The following is a 19,017-nucleotide window of genomic DNA, read 5'->3' as shown; positions in this document are numbered from 1 at the left end:
GGATACAGAAGGTGTAAACGGTACAGGGAAATGGTTACTTGCATAGTGGAATCTTTTGTGTAGATACTGTATGTAGCTAGCTAGCTAAACAATGAACCATAATCCCAATTCATAATGTTACTACCCTGCATGAATCTGCAGGTAGCTAAAGCTAATCAACTAGATTCAATGTTAGCTAGCTAACTAACATTAGGCTATAATTAGCAATGCAAATGGGTATGAGACACAAATAATATTGCTACACAGATCATACACGTAACATTAGCTAACGAGCCAGCCAGCTAACGTTAGCTAGCTAGCTAACAGTATGCTGTAACTTGCAATGAAAACGACTTCCTAACAATTTATGTTTGAAAATGTAGCTAGCTAGACTCTTGTCCGTATACATGGATGAACACTTCTCCCTCTCTGTCATGGTTGCCATAAATTTGAAGATTTCATCCGCATATTTACAATCAAACGCCTGCATTTTCTCCTTAGCTATACTGCCCCACCAAGCAGAAAGGCAGTAACTGCTCATAGCAGGGAACTGAGAAAAAGGGCTTTTATTTACCTTGGTTTCACAGTAACTTATTGCAGTTACTGTTAATATGACCCCATTTTCTCCAAAACACAATACAATAGAGGCAGGATACTTGTCCACATGATTAAGCCTGTATTTAATGTAGCAAAAATGACTAACTCTCTTTTGACTAAATGTGCAGCTAAGCCTTTTTGCTTGGTAGGGCAGTATAATACTCTGCTTCCACCAGGTATTCCACTGATTTCAAAACTCAGTCCTCTAGAAAGTGGAGAGCATTAGCAACACTTTTGCAGTTCTTCATGACATCTTTCAAAAAAGCTGAATTAGAAAGGACTACCTACATGGCAGACCTATCCGAGCTCATCTTTCGGCATGTCCAGCCCATCCATTATTTCAACCAATCATGGGTAGTAGGAAGGTTCCTGACTTTTTCTGTGGCTAAATCAAATAGTCCCATAATTTAACAATTGTGATCTTGTTTACAGATGGCATACAAGTTTGTTATTAAGGCACATGAAAGTTCACATGTTCCAGAAGACATTCCTGCCAAAAAACGTATTTTGATAACAAGAAATGTTTACGTTCAAATGCCTCTCCTGTGAAGTACGCCGCAACATACCCCTAGTTTCCTGAAACGAGTCACATGTATGGAAAAATACACGTTTAAAACTTTCCTCCAAGATTATTTTTTTAGTCGGGGACAGACCTACTATCAATGCATCAGTTATGCATAAATATGAGTTAGGAGTGTGTGTAGATCTCAAATTAGGATTCACCCAACTCTGGTTTGTGACTATTATGATTTGCCCTTGTAGCCAATTCAGTTTCAGTAATTCCGTTAGACTTTTCGGTGATTTTTTGTTGTTGTTGTTGTTGTTGTTGTTGTTGTTGTGTGGAACATTGATGGAATGTTTGTATCATCGCTGCAACTCCCCAATGGGTTCGGGAGAGGCGAAGGTTGAGTCATGCGTCCTACGAAACATGACCCGTCTAACCACGCACCTTAACACCTTCCAGCTTAACCCGGAAGCCAGCCGCACCAATGTGTCAGAGGATACACCGTTCAACTGGGGACCGGGGTTAGACTATAGGCACCCGGCCGAACCCTCCCCTAACCCGGACGACGATGGGCCAATTGTGCGCCGTCCTATGGGACTCTGGGAATGAACCTGGATCTGTAGTAATGCCTCTAGCACTGCGATGCAGTGCCTTAGACCGCTGCGCCACTCGGGAGGCCCTATGGAATATTTTTCTAAACCTCAGAAAACTGGACACATGAATGTTCTTGTAACGTCCCATGAAACGTATCTAGAACATTTAATATTGTATTTTATGATAACATGGCAACCATGGTTTGGTGGAACGTTGATGTAATATTCTCCCTCAGAAAATTCTGAGAACATTGTAACCACGTTCTAGAGAAGTTCGGTGTGACACCTAACTTCAACACCAAAACATGCTAAAAATGTTCTCAGAAGGTTTTTGCTAACATAGAACGTTCCCCTTACTAACAGAAAACGAGACACTCGAACATTACAGGTAACATTACAAAAACGTTTTCTCTCCCTAGAATTGTTAGCTGGGCTAATTTAATTTTTTATCAGGCGTGTCAATCCCTGTCTGTCAGATCAGACTTAAAAACACACTCCTGAGAGGCACATGATGTAAAGGCTAAGCCCCGGGCCAGACACAGTGTGTCGTCCACCCTATTTCCTATATAGTGCACTATGTAGGGAATAGGGTGGCATTTGGGACATAGACACACTGTTCCTGCTCAGACCCAGACCAGACTGGCTGTAAGGGTCTATGGTCTTCTTGACAATCCAGGTATACAAGGCTTCTGTGTGCAAGAGAGCAATAGTGTAGTCGATTGATTGATGTGCCTTTCAGCAGTGCTGTTTGGTAAGCTATAGGTGTGCCTTTCCGTAGTGCTGTTTGGTAAGCTATAGGTGTGCCTTTCAGCAGTGCTGTTTGGTAAGCTATAGGTGTGCCTTTCCGTAGTGCTGTTTGGTAAGCTATAGGTGTGCCTTTCCGTAGTGCTGTTTGGTAAGCTATAGGTGTGCCTTTCAGCAGTGCTGTTTGGTAAGCTATAGGTGTGCCTTTCCGTAGTGCTGTTTGGTAAGCTATAGGTGTGCCTTTCAGCAGTGCTGTTTGGTAAGCTATAGGTGTGCCTTTCCGTAGTGCTGTTTGGTAAGCTATTGGTGTGCCTTTCCGTAGTGCTGTTTGGTAAGCTATAGGTGTGCCTTTCCGTAGTGCTGTTTGGTAAGCTATAGGTGTGCCTTTCCGTAGTGCTGTTTGGTAAGCTATAGGTGTGCCTTTCCGTAGTGCTGTTTGGTAAGCTATTGGTGTGCTGTTTGGTAAGCTATAGGTGTGCCTTTCAGCACCATTTTTGTCAATCTTCAGGCAAGTGTTAATGACCTACCTGTCTGCATGTGAATTAGCGTACTCAGCAGTTTGGTTTCAGTGCAGAGCAGACAGAACATGATACCATCATGTATACCAGTGTGCTACGCAACATTCAGTAGTATCATGTCTGAATGACAATTAAACACAGGCAATTTACTTCTCTCTCTCTCTCTCTCTCTCTCTCTCAAGAATGACAGCGTTGTCTAGCATTACAACATGTCTTGTTCTCACTATTGTCTTTTCATGGTGTCACAAAGGCTGTTTGTCTGATGACATTTATCTGCCAGTTGTAAAAGGGAAACATGCCATGCCCAGTGCCCACACGTCCCCACACTGTGTTGAGAGACAGGGAAGCACACAGACAGGCGTACAGGTTATAGACAGACAGACAGATGTACAGGTGCACAGACAGATATATGTGCTGTAGCAAGTGGTTCCTAAAGAGGAAATGAGAGTGAATACCAGCCAATGTATGACAGTTCTCCTGGTGGAAGGAATCTATACTAGTTTATAGATTGGGATTTGTCCTCTTTTTTCTTTTCTTTTCTTTTTTACTGAGAGTTTGTGGTTTGCTTCTCTCTGTCTCTCTCTCTGTCTCTGCCAGACTGGCCAGTTGTGTGAGTGACCTCTTGTAGCCATGACGACCCACGTGACCCTGGAGGATGCTCTGTCTAATGTGGATCTGTTGGAGGAGCTGCCCCTCCCTGACCAGCAGCCCTGCATCGAACCTCCACCTTCATCCATCATGTACCAGGTATACACACACCACACACACACACACACACACACACACACACACACACACACACACACACACACACACACACACACACACACACACACACACACACACACGTCTGAGTTTTCTAATTAATTGCAAGAGTACTAAACTCTCTCTTTCTTGTTCTCTCTAGGCTAACTTCGACACAAACTTTGAGGACAGGAATGCGTTTGTGACCGGGATAGCTCGCTATATCGAGCAGGCTACTGTCCACTCTAGCATGGTGAGGAAGCAACCGGGAGGGATTGGTTTGGAACAGGGCCGAGGGAACGGTTTGGAACAGGGCCTCTGTGCTTTGTGGACACAGGATACTTTAGTTTTTCAATGGGAACAGTTAGGGAATGGTTCTCAGATCCTTAGCATCATTATTCTCAACTCTTGGCTAACACACACACACATCCCCACATTCACACACCCACCACAAAAGAGCCTTGTGTTTTTGGTGTTTGCGTGTTTTATTGTCGTTTCTGCACTGAGGGTTTGGCCTTGTTAGCGGTTTCAGTTGCACACACACACACACACACCACTGAGGGATGAATCAGGCAGTCACTAGGCTAGACCTCTTCCTGAATGTAATGAATAGGGAGTGTGATTTGACTGACAGAGGAGGAAACTGTCTCCTTAAATAAACTTTTAAATCAGGAAGTTCCATTCAGATAAATTATCTATTTTCCAACAGAGACCTGAGGTTCCTCATTTGTCTAGAGAATTGTATTTCACACTAGAGAATTTTCACCGTAGTGAATGCAAGTGTGAGGAGATATTACACAGCAAGCATTTTATAACACACTATTTTAATAACAATTTTATATTTGAAACATACTTGTGAAAATGAATCAATAGGATGGTCTGTGTTGTATGTTTAATGCGTATAACCCCTATATCTGTTCTCTCTCGCCAGAATGAGATGCTGGAGGAGGGCCATGAGTACGCTGTCATGCTCTACACCTGGAGAAGCTGCTCAAGAGCTATACCACAGGTAACTCCTCTTTCTCGCTCTTTCTCTGTCACTGTCTCTCTCTCTTTATTTCTCTCTCCTCACTTTCACACAATCACAAGATAGTGAAAGCATAAACAAAGAAAAGGTACTCTGCAATAAGCTTGGGCGGTATCCCAAAGATAATGCTAACAAGCGCATTGCGAAGGATTTATACATTCTCTGACATAAAGTATTTGCAGGACAGACATCCCAGCTCATAAAGGTATACTAGTAACTAAAAAATGCTACTCACAGTTTGCTGAACGAACAAAACAAATATAAGACAGCAAGGCCCTTGATCCAGAAGGGGATTCTCTGCTGTTACCAAGTGATGCTTGATTTTGGAAGAAGCTAACCACTTAGCTACTAAATTAGCAAACAAAATGCACAACTGCAGAGCATTTAGCACATTTTAGACTGTTAACTTAATAGTTATAAGATATCTAGCTGGCAAACATTTAGTTGTGAATTCCATACTGTAACTAGATCACCTGGCGTGTGCTGCACAACATTGAGTGACTCAAAAGGCTCCGGTCTCTCGTCGTTGTGTGCTTGTAAACAAACACCACGTGACTGGGGAATACCAGTAAGCTTCATGAGGAAAAATGCGACAGGTGAAATGAAGAACGCAACATATTGCACAAGTTGACTGCAGGTATTTACATAAAAAGTACTAACAAATATTCAAATGTATTAACAAACTAAAGAGGTACTGAAAAACCATCCCGTGGCCATTTCCAAATACTCCGGTATATGGTATACCGCCCAAGCCTATTCTGCAATTAGAAGGGTGAAGGGTGTTCTTTCAATAACCCTTGACTTCACCACACGTTCCTCATCTGTCTTGTTCTCACTTCAACAGTTCAACCATAAACATGCAAATGAGTCTATTTTTACCACGTCACTCACCACTCTACAACCACAGTCTACTTTACAGTTAACTGCCAAAATAAAGGAAACACTTGAGTAAATGAGTGATACAAAGTATATTGAAAGCAGGTGCTTCCACACAGATGTGGTTCCTGAGTTAATTAAGCAATTAACATCTCATCATGCTTAGGGTCATGTATTAAAAATGCTGGGCATGTCATTATTTTGGCTACCATAACTGCCCCCATAGGATGACAATTCCCCCATCCACAGGGCAGGAGTGGTCACTGTATGGGTTTATGAGCATGAAAACGATGTAAACCATATGCCATGGCTCTCTCAGTCACCAGATCTCAACCCAGTTTAACACTTATGGGAGATTCTGGAGCCACGCCTGAGTCAGCATTTTCCACCATCAACAAAACACCAAATTATGGAATTTCTGGTGGAAGAATGGTGTCACATCCCTCCAGTAGAGTTCCAGACACTTGTAGAATCTACGTCAAGGTTGAAACTGTTCTGGCTCATGGTGGCCCAACGCCCTATTAAGTCACTTCATGTTGGTGTTTCCTTTATTTTGGCAGTTACCTGTATATCAGCCAGAAAGGGAACCAAGCTGTTGATGGTGTTATAATGTATTAGAGCTGAATTTGTAGCCTCAGGGACACATAATTTGTTTGCTTCCCAAATAGCACCCTATTCCTTATGTAGTGCACTACTCTTGACCAGGGCCCATAGATGCCATTTGGGACACACAGGGTCCATTTGTCATCCCCATAAATGTTAAGGTTAGGGGTAGAGCTGGGCGATATGGACAAAACTCTGTATCGTGATAAATTGCCTGAATTGATGCGATAACGATAAATGGAACGATAAGTTTAACATTAATGTGCACCAGTTGTAGCCATCAATTGTCCCATTAACAATTACCCATATTAGCAAATGTATTACATTTTTTAAATAAAAACTGTGTCTTTATTTTAACAGGGTAGACATATTGAGACCTACATCTATTTTACAAATATGCCCTGTATAATACAACATAAATATACACATATCTTATAGAGATATACAATACCAGTCAAAAGTTTGGACACACTTACTCATTCAAGGGTTTTTCTTATTTTTTTTAAGCTATTGTAGAATAATAGTGAAGACATCAAAACTATGAAATAACACATGGAATTATGTAGTAACCAAAAAAGTGTTAAACAAATCAAAATATATTTGAGATTCTTCAAAGTAGCCACTCTTTACCTTGATGACAGCTTTGCACACTCTTGGCATTCTCTCAACCAGCTTCATGAGGTAGTCACCTGGTATACATTTAAATTAACACACCTGCCTTGTTAAAAGTTTCATTTGTGGAATTTCTTTCCTTCTTAATGTGTTTGAGCCATTCAGTTGTGTTGTGACAAGGTAGGGGTGGTATACAGAACATAGCCCTATTTGGTAATAGACCAAGTCCATATTATGGCAAGAACAGCTCAAATAGGCAAAGAGAAACATCAGTCCAGCATTACTGTAAGACATGAAGGTCAGTCAATCCAGAACATTTCAAGAGCCACAGGCCTTCCCTGTGGCTCAGTTGGTAGGGCATGGTGTTTGCAATGCCAGCATGGTGTGTGCAACGCCAGGGTTTTGGGTTCGATTCCCACGGGGGGCCAGTACAAAAAAGTGCATGAAATGTATGCATTCACTACTGTAAGTCGTTCTGGATAAGAGCGTCTGCCATATGACTAAAATGTAAGAACTTTGAAAGTTTCTTCAAGTGCAAGTTGCAAAAACCATCAAGTGCTATGATGAAACTGTCTGTCATGAGGCCCACCACAGAAAAGGAAGACCCAGAGTTACCTCTGCTGCAGAGGATAAGGTCATTAGAGTTACCAGCCTCAGAAATTGCAGCCCAAATATATGCTTCACAGTGTTCAAGTAACACACATCTCAACATCAACTGTTCAGAATAGAATTGCTGCAAGGAAACCACTACTAAAGGACACCAATAAGAAGAGACTTGCTTGGGCCAAGAAACACAAGCAATAGATAGTATTCAGGCCCCTTGACTTTTGTCACATTTTGTTATGTTACAGCTTTGTTTTATTCCTCATCAATCTACACACAATACCTCATAATTACAAAGCAAAAACAGGTTTTCAGAAATGTTTGCTAATTTATAAAAAAAAAAAAAAAAAAACGGAAATGACATTTACATAAGTATTCAGGCCCTTTACTCAGTACTCTGTTGAAGCACCTTTGGCAGTGACTATAGCCTTGAGTCTTCTTAGGTATGACGCTGCAACTTGGCACACCTGGATTTGGGGAGTTTCTCCCATTCTTCTCTGCAGAACTTCTCAAGCTCTGTCAGGTTCGATGGGGAGCGTTGCTGCACAGCTATTTTCAGGTCTCTCCAGAGATGTTCGATGGGGTTCAAGTCCAGGCTCTGGCTGGGCCAATCAAGGACATTCAGAGACTTGTCCCGAAGCCACTCCTGCGTTGTCTTGGCTGTTTGCTTAGGGTTGTTGTCCTGTTGGAAGGTGATCCTTTGCCCCAGTCTGAGGTCCTGAGCTCTCTGGAGCTGGTTTTCATCAAGGATCGCTCTGTACTTTTCTCCGTTCATCTTTCCCTTGATCTTGACTAGTCTCCCAGTCCCTGCCACAGAAAAACATCCCCACAGCATGATGCTGCCACCCTTGCTTTACCGTAGAGATGGTGCCAGGATTCCTCCAGACGTGACACTTGGCATTCGGGCCAAAGAGTTCAATCTTTTGTTCCCCGAGCCACTTAGTTATCACTTTTGCCTTATGGCAAGGTGCTCCATCATGCTGGATAAGGCATTGTTTGTCACCAAACTGTTCCTGGATGGTTGGGAGAAGTTGCTCTCGGAGGGTGTGTTGGTACCATTCTTTATTCATGGCTGTGTTCTTAGGCAAAATTGTGAGTGAGCCCACTCCCTAGGCTGAGATGCAACCCCACACATGAATGGTCTCAGGATGCTTTACTGTTGGCATGACACAGGACTGATGGTAGCGCTCACCTTGTCTTCTCCGGACAAGCTTTTTTTCCGGATGCCCCAAACAATCGGAAAGGGGATTCATCAGAGAAAATGACTTTACCCCAGTCCTCAGCAGTCCAATCCCTGTACCTTTTTGCAGAGTATCAGTCTGTCCCTGATGTTTTTCCTGGAGAGAAGTGGCTTCTTTGCTGCCCTTCTTGACACCAGGCCATCCTCCAAAAGTATTCGCGTCACTGTGCATGCAGATGCACTCACACCTGCCTGCTGCCATTCCTGAGCAAGCTCTGTACTGGTGGTGCCCCGATCCTGCAGCTGAATCAACTTTAGGAGATGGTCCTGGCACTTGCTGGACTTTCTTGGGCGCCCTTCACAACAATTTAACCGCTCTCCTTGAAGTTCTTGATGATCCGATAAATGGTTGATTTAGGTGCAATCTTACTGGCAGCAATATCCTTGCATGTGAAGCCCTTTTTGTGCAAAGCAATGATGATGGCACGTGTTTCCTTGCAGGTAACCATGGTTGACAGAGGAAGAACAATGATTCCAAGCACCACCCACCTTTTGAAGCTTCCAGTCTGTTATTCGAACTCAATCAGCATGACGGAGTGATCTCCAGCCTTGTCCTTGTTAACACTCACACCTGTGTTAATGAGAGAATCACTGACATGATGTCAGCTGGTCCTTTTATGACAGGGCTGAAATGCAGTGGAAATGTTTTTGGGAGATTCAGTTTATTTACATGGCAAAGAGGGACTTTGCAATTAATTGCAATTCAACTGATCACTCTTCATAACATTCTGGCGTATATGCAAATTGCCATCATACAAGCTGAGGCAGCAGACTTGGTGGAAATTAATATTTGTCATTCTCAAAACTTTTGGCCACAACTGTATAACACAATCATGGGAAACACAAATAAAACATCACAAATGACCCAGAAAAACAGTTACATTTAATTTCACATTTCTCTATTATAGGCTGCTTATCGTAATGAACGATAAGAAAAATATCTGATAATTGATCGTTGTGGTCTGTGGGGATAATTTTCGGTTTATCATCCCAGCGCTCGTTAGGGGTTCTGAGTGAGCAGGCTGTGTTCTCCTCTGTGTTCTCCAGGTGAAGTGTAACGAGCAGCCCAACAGGGTAGAGATCTATGAGAAGACTGTGGAGGTGCTGGAACCAGAGGTCACCAAGCTAATGAAGTTCATGTACTTCCAGGTGAGAGACCAGTGATGGATGGATTCATTAATAAAATGAAGGAACAACCCATTAAATGTATCATATTTGAATTAGAACTCTGTCTGTCAATCATATCATTTTCCCTTGATTGAAGTAATGAATGAATGAACAAATTAAATGAGTCCTATATATATGAGAACCTCTTCTCTCTCTATCGTCTCCTTTTCCTCTGTCCTCCCCTGCAGCGTAAGGCTATCGAGCGTTTCTGCGGGGAGGTGAAGCGTCTGTGCCACGCTGAGCGGAGGAAAGACTTTGTCTCTGAAGCCTACCTCCTCACCCTGGGCAAGTTCATCAACATGTTTGCTGTGCTTGACGAACTCAAGAACATGAAGTGCAGCGTCAAGAACGACCACTCTGCCTATAAAAGGTACGGAGGGAAGACAGACACTATATGGAGGGTGCATCTCAATAGCCTGCAGTGGCTTCCTCTCCCTATCACCTCTCCTTCACCTGCACTGATCCTGAAAACACAGGATAGGGTAAAGCAGTGTATTAGAGGCTAAGGGGAATTTGCTTTCACCTGTCTAGTTCCTCCACATTAGCTCAAATAAAGGAACGTGACGGAGTGACAGGGCCAATTTACCACACAATTGAGATGCACCCAATTGATCCATGTTAAACAGTGTTGTGAGGTGTGGCTACAGAATTAGATCTGTGGTATTATTTGTGTCTTCAGGGCGGCTCAGTAAAACAGAAGCTGTGAGGTGTGGCTACAGAATTAGATCTGTGGTATTATTTGTGTCTTCAGGGCGGCTCAGTAAAACAGAAGCTGTGAGATGCTGCTACAGAATTAGATCTGTGGTATTATTTGTGTCTTCAGGGCGGCTCAGTTCCTGAGGAAGATGGCCGACCCTCAGTCCATCCAGGAGTCACAGAACCTCTCCATGTTCCTAGCCAATCACAACAGGATCACTCAGGTGTGTGTGTGGTGCAGTAGCAGTAATAGTGTGTATATTTCTCTCTGTAGTGTCTGCAGCAGCAGTAATAGTGTGTATATTTCTCTGTAGTGTCTGCAGCAGCAGTAATAGTGTGTATATTTCTCTGTAGTGTCTGCAGCAGCAGTAATAGTGTGTATATTTCTCTGTAGTGTCTGCAGCAGCAGTAATAGTGTGTATATTTCTCTGTAGTGTCTGCAGCAGCAGTAATAGTGTGTATATTTATCTCTGTAGTGTCTGCAGCAGCAGTAATAGTGTGTATATTCTCTCTGTAGTGTCTGCAGCAGCAGTAATAGTGTGTATATTTCTCTGTAGTGTCTGCAGCAGCAGTTGGAAGTGATTCCTGGCTATGAGGAGTTGTTAGCAGACATTGTCAACATCAGTGTTGATTACTATGAGAACAAGATGTACCTGACGCCCAGTGAGAAACATATGCTGCTCAAGGTAAGAGCCTCATCTAGCTCTCTGTCTTACCTGCCTTTCTCTGATACCTGTCTCTGTCTGGATCTTAACTACCTGCCTTTCTCTGGATACCTGTCTCTGTCTGGATCTTAAAATGCTAATAGCCTCCTTACTCTAGATACCTGTCTCTGTCTGGATCTTAAAATGCTAATAGCCTCCTTACTCTAGATACCTGTCTCTGTCTGGATCTTAAAATGCTAATAGCCTCCTTACTCTAGATACCTGTCTCTGTCTGGATCTTAAAATGCTAATAGCCTCCTTACTCTAGATACCTGTCTCTGTCTGGATCTTAAAATGCTAATAGCCTCCTTACTCTAGATACCTGTCTCTGTCTGGATCTTAAAATGCTAATAGCCTCCTTACTCTAGATACCTGCCTCTGTCTGGATCTTTAAATGCTAATAGCCTCCTTACTCTAGATACCTGTCTCTGTCTGGATCTTTAAATGCTAATAGCCTCTTACTCTAGATACCTGCCTCTGTCTGGATCTTTAAATGCTAATAGCCTCCTTACTCTAGATACCTGTCTCTGTCTGGATCTTTAAATGCTAATAGCCTCTTACTCTAGATACCTGCCTCTGTCTGGATCTTTAAATGCTAATAGCCTCTTACTCTAGATACCTGTCTCTGTCTGGATCTTTAAATGCTAATAGCCTCCTTACTCTAGATACCTGTCTCTGTCTGGATCTTTAAATGCTAATAGCCTCCTTTCTCTAGATACCTGTCTCTGTCTGGATCTTTAAATGCTAATAGCCTCCTTTCTCTAGATACCTGTCTCTGTCTGGATCTTAAAATGCTAATAGCCTCCTTACTCTAGATACCTGCCTCTGTCTGGATCTTTAAATGCTAATAGCCTCCTTACTCTAGATACCTGTCTCTGTCTGGATCTTTAAATGCTAATAGCCTCCTTACTCTAGATACCTGTCTCTGTCTGGATCTTAAAATGCTAATAGCCTCCTTACTCTAGATACCTGTCTCTGTCTGGATCTTTAAATGCTAATAGCCTCCTTACTCTAGATACCTGTCTCTGTCTGGATCTTTAAATGCTAATAGCCTCCTTACTCTAGATACCTGTCTCTGTCTGGATCTTTAAATGCTAATAGCCTCCTTACTCTAGATACCTGTCTCTGTCTGGATCTTTAAATGCTAATAGCCTCCTTACTCTAGATACCTGTCTCTGTCTGGATCTTTAAATGCTAATAGCCTCCTTACTCTAGATACCTGTCTCTGTCTGGATCTTTAAATGCTAATAGCCTCCTTACTCTAGATACCTGTCTCTGTCTGGATCTTTAAATGCTAATAGCCTCCTTTCTCTTGCTTAGCGGTCCTCAACTGTAGCTTCCAGTAGTGTTCAGAATATGTAGAGTTATTTCTGAATATGTATAGTTATTTCTGAATGTGCGTCAAATATCATTGATCCAGCTTTGTATAATATCACGCTCTGTGTGTGTGTGTGTGTGTGTGTGTGTGTGTGTGTGTGTGTGTGGGGGGGGGGCAGGTGATGGGTTTCGGTCTCTATCTGATGGACGGTAACGTCAGTAACATCTACAAACTAGACGCCAAGAAGAGGATCAACCTGGGAAAGATCGACAAGTTCTTCAAGGTCAGTGTGTGTGCTCCACACCAAAACAGCCATCTAACTTTTCATTGTGGCTCTGTCTGTACTTTCACATCATGATATTCTTTGATCACCCTCCTATCCGGACTGAAACCCTTTTTCTGTGTGTCTTGTTTGATTGCTTCCTGACTATCTCTCTCTCTTTTTCTTTCTCTTTCTCTCTCTCTCTCTTTTTCTCTCTCTCTCTCTCTCAGTATACAGTATACAACTCTCTCATCCTCAGATGCTAGGAGAGTTTTGGGGGAACTAGAGCGGTGTATTAGCGAGATGGAGGTACAGATGGTGGGGCAAGGCAATGTAGGCCTCCAGGCTAATTTAGCTGAATTATGTAGGGACCTGGGCAGTTTTTTCCAGGTTAAAGCAAAGGGAGCACTTGTAAGAGCTAGATTCTCCATGCCCAAGGAGATGGATGCTCCCAGCTCCTTCTTCTTTGGTTTGGAAAGACAGCTGTCTGATGGGCGGGTGACCTCTGTGGTGGGTGAGATGCGGGAGCGGACTGTGGAGTTTTATACTGAATTGTATAGGGCAGAAGTGTGTGATCCTTTGTGTGTTCAGGTCTTGTTCACAGGACTCCCTAAACTCTCTCTGGCACAGAGGGATGAAATGGACGTTCCTCTGTTGTCCCATGAACTGGCAGAGGCCGTAACCCAGATGTCCCCCGGTCGTGCACCGGGGGTTGATGGACTCCCAGTGGAGTTTTATAAAAAATTCAGGGGAATAATTGGACTGGACTTCTTTTGCGTGTTGCGTGAGTGCGTCAGTGTAGGAGAGTTGCCGATGAGCTGCCGTCGGGCGGCTCTGACTCTCCTGCCCAAAAAAGGGGACTTGTGTGAACTTAAGTACTGGAGGCCTGTGGCATTACTCTGTGCGGACTACAAGATATTTGCCAAGGTCCTCTCTAATAGACTGATGTCCCATCTGGACTCGATAGTACATAAGGACCAAACATATTGTGTACCGGGACGCTCAATCACGGACAACTTGTTCTTAATTAGGGACATGTTGGACTTGTCGAGAGGTTCTAATATGAACTTTGGACTGGTCTCTTTAGATCAAGAGAAGGCTTTTGATAGAGTGGACCATGAGTATCTGTTTAATGTGATGTCTGTGTTTGGGTTTGGGAAGAGTTTTTTTTGACCTGTGTGAAGCTGTTGTATGCTGGGGCGTCATGTATGGTTAAGGTGGGAGGGGGGCTCAGTAGGCCGGTCTGGGTGAGACGAGGCATTAGACAAGGATGCCCTCTATCTGGGCAGTTATACACACTAGCCATTGAGCCTTTTTTAGGACTGCTACGCAGGAGACTGCAGGGTGTGTGCTGGACAGGCATGGATGTGGTGACAGGAATAGCAGTGTCAGCATATGCAGATGATGTTTCTGTGATGGTCAGGGATGGTCAAGATATGCAGGCACTGGAGACCAGTCTGAGGGTGTACGAGGGAGCTTCAACAGCTAAGGTAAACTGGGGCAAGAGCAAAGCTCTGTTATGCGGGACATGGGGGGATAGGGCTCCTCCTCTGCTTCCAGGGGGTTTGCAGTGGGGTTGTGAAGGGCTTAAATTGTTGGGGGTGCACCTGGGCTCGGAGAGGTGAATCTCTCTCTCTCTCTCGATTCCTTCCTGACTGAATCTCTCTCTTTCTCTCTCTCTCTCTCTCTCTCTCTCTCTCTCTCTCTCTCTCTCTCTCTCTCTCTCTCTCTCTCAATTCCTTCCTGACTGAATCTCTCTCTCTCTCTCGCTCTCTCTCTCTCTCTCTCTCTCGATTCCTTTCTGACTGAATCTCTCTCTTTCTCGCTCTCTCTCGCTCTCTCTCTCTCTCTCTCTCGATTCCTTTCTGACTGAATCTCTCTCTCTCTCTCTCGATTCCTTTCTGACTGAATCTCTCTCTCTCTCTCTCGATTCCTTCCTGACTGAATCTCTCTCTCTCTCTCTCGATTCCTTCCTGACTGAATCTCTCTCTCTCTCTCTCGATTCCTTCCTGACTGAATCTCTCTCTCTCTCGATTCCTTCCTGACTGAATCTCTCTCGATTCCTTCCTGACTGAATCTCTCTCTCTCTCGATTCCTTCCTGACTGAATCTCTCTCTCTCTCGATTCCTTCCTGACTGAATCTCTCTCTCGCTCGATTCCTTCCTGACTGAATCTCTCTCGCTCTCGCGCTCTCGCTCGATTCCTTCCTGACTGAATCTCTCTCTCTCCCTCTCTCTCTCTCTCTCTCTCTCTCTCTCTCTCGATTCCTTTCTGACTGAATCTCTCTCGATTCCTTTCTGACTGAATCTCTCTCGATTCCTTCCTGACTGAATCTCTCTCTCTCTCTCGATTCCTTCCTGACTGAATCTCTCTCTCTCCCTCTCTCTCTCTCTCTCTCTCTCTCTCTCTCTCTCTCGATTCCTTTCTGACTGAATCTCGCTCGATTCCTTCCTGACTGAATCTCTCTCTCTCGCGCTCTCGCTCGATTCCTTCCTGACTGAATCTCTCTCTCTCTCTCTCGATTCCTTTCTGACTGAATCTCTCTCGATTCCTTTCAGACTGAATCTCTCTCGATTCCTTTCTGACTGAATCTCTCTCTCTCTCTCTCTCTCTCTCGATTCCTTCCTGACTGAATCTCTCTCTCTCTCGATTTCTTCCTGACTGAATCTCTCTCTCTCTCTCGATTCCTTCCTGACTGAATCTCCTCTCTCTCTCTCTCTCTCTCTCTCTCGATTCCTTCCTGACTGAATCTCTCTCTCTCTCTGTCTGTGTCTTGTTTGATGCCTCAGCTGCAGGTGGTGCCTCTGTTTGGAGACATGCAGATAGAACTATCACGTTACATAGAGACCAGCGCTCACTACGAGGAGAACAAGTCCAAGTAAGAACATCAGCCATCTTTAAACTCAGACCTCTAACAAGTCCTGAACCCCAGCTCCTAACCCACAGGTGTCAAACTCATTCCATGGAGGGTCGAGTGTCTGCAGATTTTCACTCCTCCCTTGTACTTGACTGATGAAATAAGGTCACTGATTAGTAAGAAATTCGCTTACCTGGTTGTCTAGGTCTTAATTGGACACAAATTGAAAGAAAATAGCAAAAACCAGCATACACTCGGCCCTCCATGGAATGAGTTTGACACCCCTCCCCTAACCCCTGACTCTCCTACAGGTGGACATGTACCCAGAGCTCCATCTCTCCCCAGTACAACCTGTGTGAACCCTGATCTCTAACCTCTCTCCTACAGGTGGACGTGTACCCAGAGCTCCATCTCTCCCCAGTACAACCTGTGTGAACCCTGACCTCTAACCTCTCTCCTACAGGTGGACGTGTACCCAGAGCTCCATCTCTCCCCAGTACAACCTGTGTGAACCCTGACCTCTAACCTCTCTCCTACAGGTGGACGTGTACCCAGAGCTCCATCTCTCCCCAGTACAACCTGTGTGAACCCTGATCTCTAACCTCTCTCCTACAGGTGGACGTGTACCCAGAGCTCCATCTCTCCCCAGTACAACCTGTGTGAACCCTGATCTCTAACCTCTCTCCTACAGGTGGACGTGTACCCAGAGCTCCATCTCTCCCCAGTACAACCTGTGTGAACCCTGATCTCTAACCTCTCTCCTACAGGTGGACGTGTACCCAGAGCTCCATCTCTCCCCAGTACAACCTGTGTGAGCAGATGGTTCAGATTCGTGACGACCACATCCGGTTCATCTCTGAGCTGGCTCGCTACAGTAACAGTGAGGTAGTGACCGGCTCAGGCCTGGACAGTCAGAAATCAGATGAGGAGTACAGGGAACTGTTTGACCTGGCACTCAGAGGGTTACAGCTGCTGTCCAAGTGGAGCACACACGTCATGGAAGTGGTGAGTAGGGGAACAGGGTGTGTGTGTTTATGTGAAGGGGCAGTGTGTAGTCCGTTCTTGGTCCCATAAAGTCATTCTATTTCTACCAGGTCCTGTGATATTCAGTTTACTCTGACACCATATTCTCTCTCTCAGTACTCGTGGAAGTTGGTCCACCCAACAGATAAGTTCTGTAACAAGGACTGTCCTGGCACAGCGGAGGAGTATGAGAGAGCTACACGTTACAACTACACCTCAGAGGAGAAGTTTGCCCTGGTCGAGGTCATCGCCATGATCAAGGGACTGCAGGTCAGAAACACACACTGTACCTACAGACAGCTAGGTCATGACATCGTTGGGACGCTTACAGAACAGTAACATAGCAGCATTTCACCACCGTGCGTCTTGGTTGAAATGTGGCTACATTGATGGTGGTGATGATGAGGGTGGTGATGGTGATGAGGATGGAGGTGGTGATGATGATGATGATGGTGGTATTTGGTATTTTGTTGGTATTTTATTATGGAAGTGGTGGTGGTGGTGGAGGGGCTGGTTGTGGTGATGGTGATGGAGGGGTGATGGAGATGGAGGGGTGATGGAGATGGAGGGGGTGATGATGGAGGGGGTGATGATGGAGAGGGTGATGATGGAGGGGTGTGATTGAGGTGAGGGGGTGGTGGTGGTGGAGGGGTGATGGTAATGGAGGTGGTGGTGATGGAGGGGGTGATGGAGGGGGTGGTGATGGCGGTAATGGTGATGGGGGGGTGATGATGGTATTTGTAATTTTTTTTGTATTTTATTATGGAGGGGTGATGATGATGATGATGGTATCTGTGTTGTAGGTGTTGATGGGTCGTATGGAGAGCGTATTCAACCAGGCCATAAGGAACACCATCTATGCAGCCCTGCAGGACTTTGCCCAGATGACCCTCAGAGAGCCTCTACGTCAGGCCGTACGCAAGAAGAAGAACGTTCTCATCAGGTACCTTACTGGCTGCACTCATTCTTGTTCAACTAGTAACACATTTCAGGCAAGAGAACCTCCTAAAATGTTCTGTAACATCTTGTTTTCTAGGAGGTCTTGATTAAAAAAAACACCTTGAAAAAAAGGCTCAAGTCCCCTCAAAGGCTCATGTGTGCATACGGCACAATTCTCACTGTTTGCTAGAGACAGAAGAACCATGGACCTTCCATAGTTAGCTAGTCTGTGTCCTAAATGGCAACCTAACCCCATGGGCACTATATAGGAAATAGTGTTCCATTTGGGTTACGCTCAGATGGTCATTCCCTATAATGCTGATTCTCTGATAACCCACGGTCTCTCTCTAGTGTCCTGCAGGCAATCCGTAAGACCATCTGTGACTGGGAGGGGGCTCGGGAGCCTCCCAATGACCCCTGTCTCAGGGGGGAGAAGGACCCCAAGGGAGGGTTCGACATCAAGGTGCCCCGCAGAGCTGTGGGACCCTCGAGCACACAGGTACACCAGGGGAGAGAGAGCGGGATAATAGAGGGCTAGGGGAATTAGGAACGGGGGATAGAAGAGATGGATTTTGCTCAGGGATAGAGGCAGGTTGTAGGGGCAGGATCAAGTACAGGGACTTTGTAGGGGAATGGTAAGAATAGTATTATTTAGTATTTTCTCTCTCTCTCTCCCCCTGCCTCGCTAGCTGTACATGGTTCGCACCATGCTGGAGTCGTTGATAGCCGATAAGAGTGGTTCTAAGAAGACTCTACGCAGCAGTCTGGATGGACCCATAGTACTGGCTATAGAAGACTTCCACAAACACTCCTTCTTCTTCACACACCTGCTCAACTTCAGCGGTACACACACACACACACACACACACACACACACACACACACACACACACACACACACACACACACAGGTTCATGCTTTCCTATCAGGGCTCAGGATAAGACCCATATGCAGACAGTTCGAATAACAGATGTTTATTATAAAACAGGGGGCAGGCGAACTACAGGTCAAGGGCAGGCAGAGGTCAGTAAATCCAGGTCAGTGTCAAAGGGTACAGAACGACAGGCTCAGGGCGGGCAGAGGTCAGTAATCCAGGGCAGTGTCAAAGGGTACAGAACGACAGGCTCAGGGCGGGCAGAGGTCAGTAATCCAGGGCAGTGTCAAAGGGTACAGAACGACAGGGTCAGGGCGGGCAGAGGTCAGTAATCCAGGGCAGTGTCAAAGGGTACAGAACGACAGGCTCAGGGCGGGCAGAGGTCAGTAATCCAGGGCAGTGTCAAAGGGTACAGAACGACAGGCTCAGGGCGGGCAGAGGTCAGTACCGTAATTTCCGGACTATTGAGCGCACCTGAATATAAGCCGCACACACTGAATAATTTTTATTTTTTTATTTTGAACATAAATAAGCC

General features: G+C 44.9%; 1 protein-coding gene across 1 annotated transcript in view; it reads left to right on the top strand.

Moving 5' to 3' along the window:
• The window catches only part of LOC100196502 (cytoplasmic FMR1-interacting protein 2), a 53,740-nt gene that overhangs the window by 16,086 nt on the left and 18,637 nt on the right, over window positions 1–19,017 (top strand). Inside the window, exons 2-15 of the mRNA XM_082975082.1 lie at window positions 3,534–3,683; window positions 3,844–3,933; window positions 4,612–4,689; window positions 9,689–9,790; window positions 9,997–10,178; window positions 10,632–10,728; window positions 11,062–11,190; window positions 12,705–12,809; window positions 15,578–15,666; window positions 16,413–16,650; window positions 16,786–16,938; window positions 17,472–17,611; window positions 17,959–18,106; window positions 18,297–18,450. Coding sequence (XP_082831208.1) covers window positions 3,567–3,683; window positions 3,844–3,933; window positions 4,612–4,689; window positions 9,689–9,790; window positions 9,997–10,178; window positions 10,632–10,728; window positions 11,062–11,190; window positions 12,705–12,809; window positions 15,578–15,666; window positions 16,413–16,650; window positions 16,786–16,938; window positions 17,472–17,611; window positions 17,959–18,106; window positions 18,297–18,450 — 1,822 coding nt within the window. The 5' untranslated portion in view covers window positions 3,534–3,566. The remainder of the gene's footprint in view (window positions 1–3,533; window positions 3,684–3,843; window positions 3,934–4,611; window positions 4,690–9,688; window positions 9,791–9,996; window positions 10,179–10,631; window positions 10,729–11,061; window positions 11,191–12,704; window positions 12,810–15,577; window positions 15,667–16,412; window positions 16,651–16,785; window positions 16,939–17,471; window positions 17,612–17,958; window positions 18,107–18,296; window positions 18,451–19,017) is intronic.

The sequence above is a fragment of the Salmo salar genome, chromosome 05 (genome assembly GCF_965601325.2).
Source record: "Salmo salar chromosome 05, fSalSal1, whole genome shotgun sequence".
NCBI classification, from domain to species: Eukaryota; Metazoa; Chordata; class Actinopteri; order Salmoniformes; family Salmonidae; genus Salmo; species Salmo salar.
The sequence above is the reverse complement of the archived record's forward strand: the minus strand, read 5'-3'. Positions and strand labels throughout refer to the sequence as shown.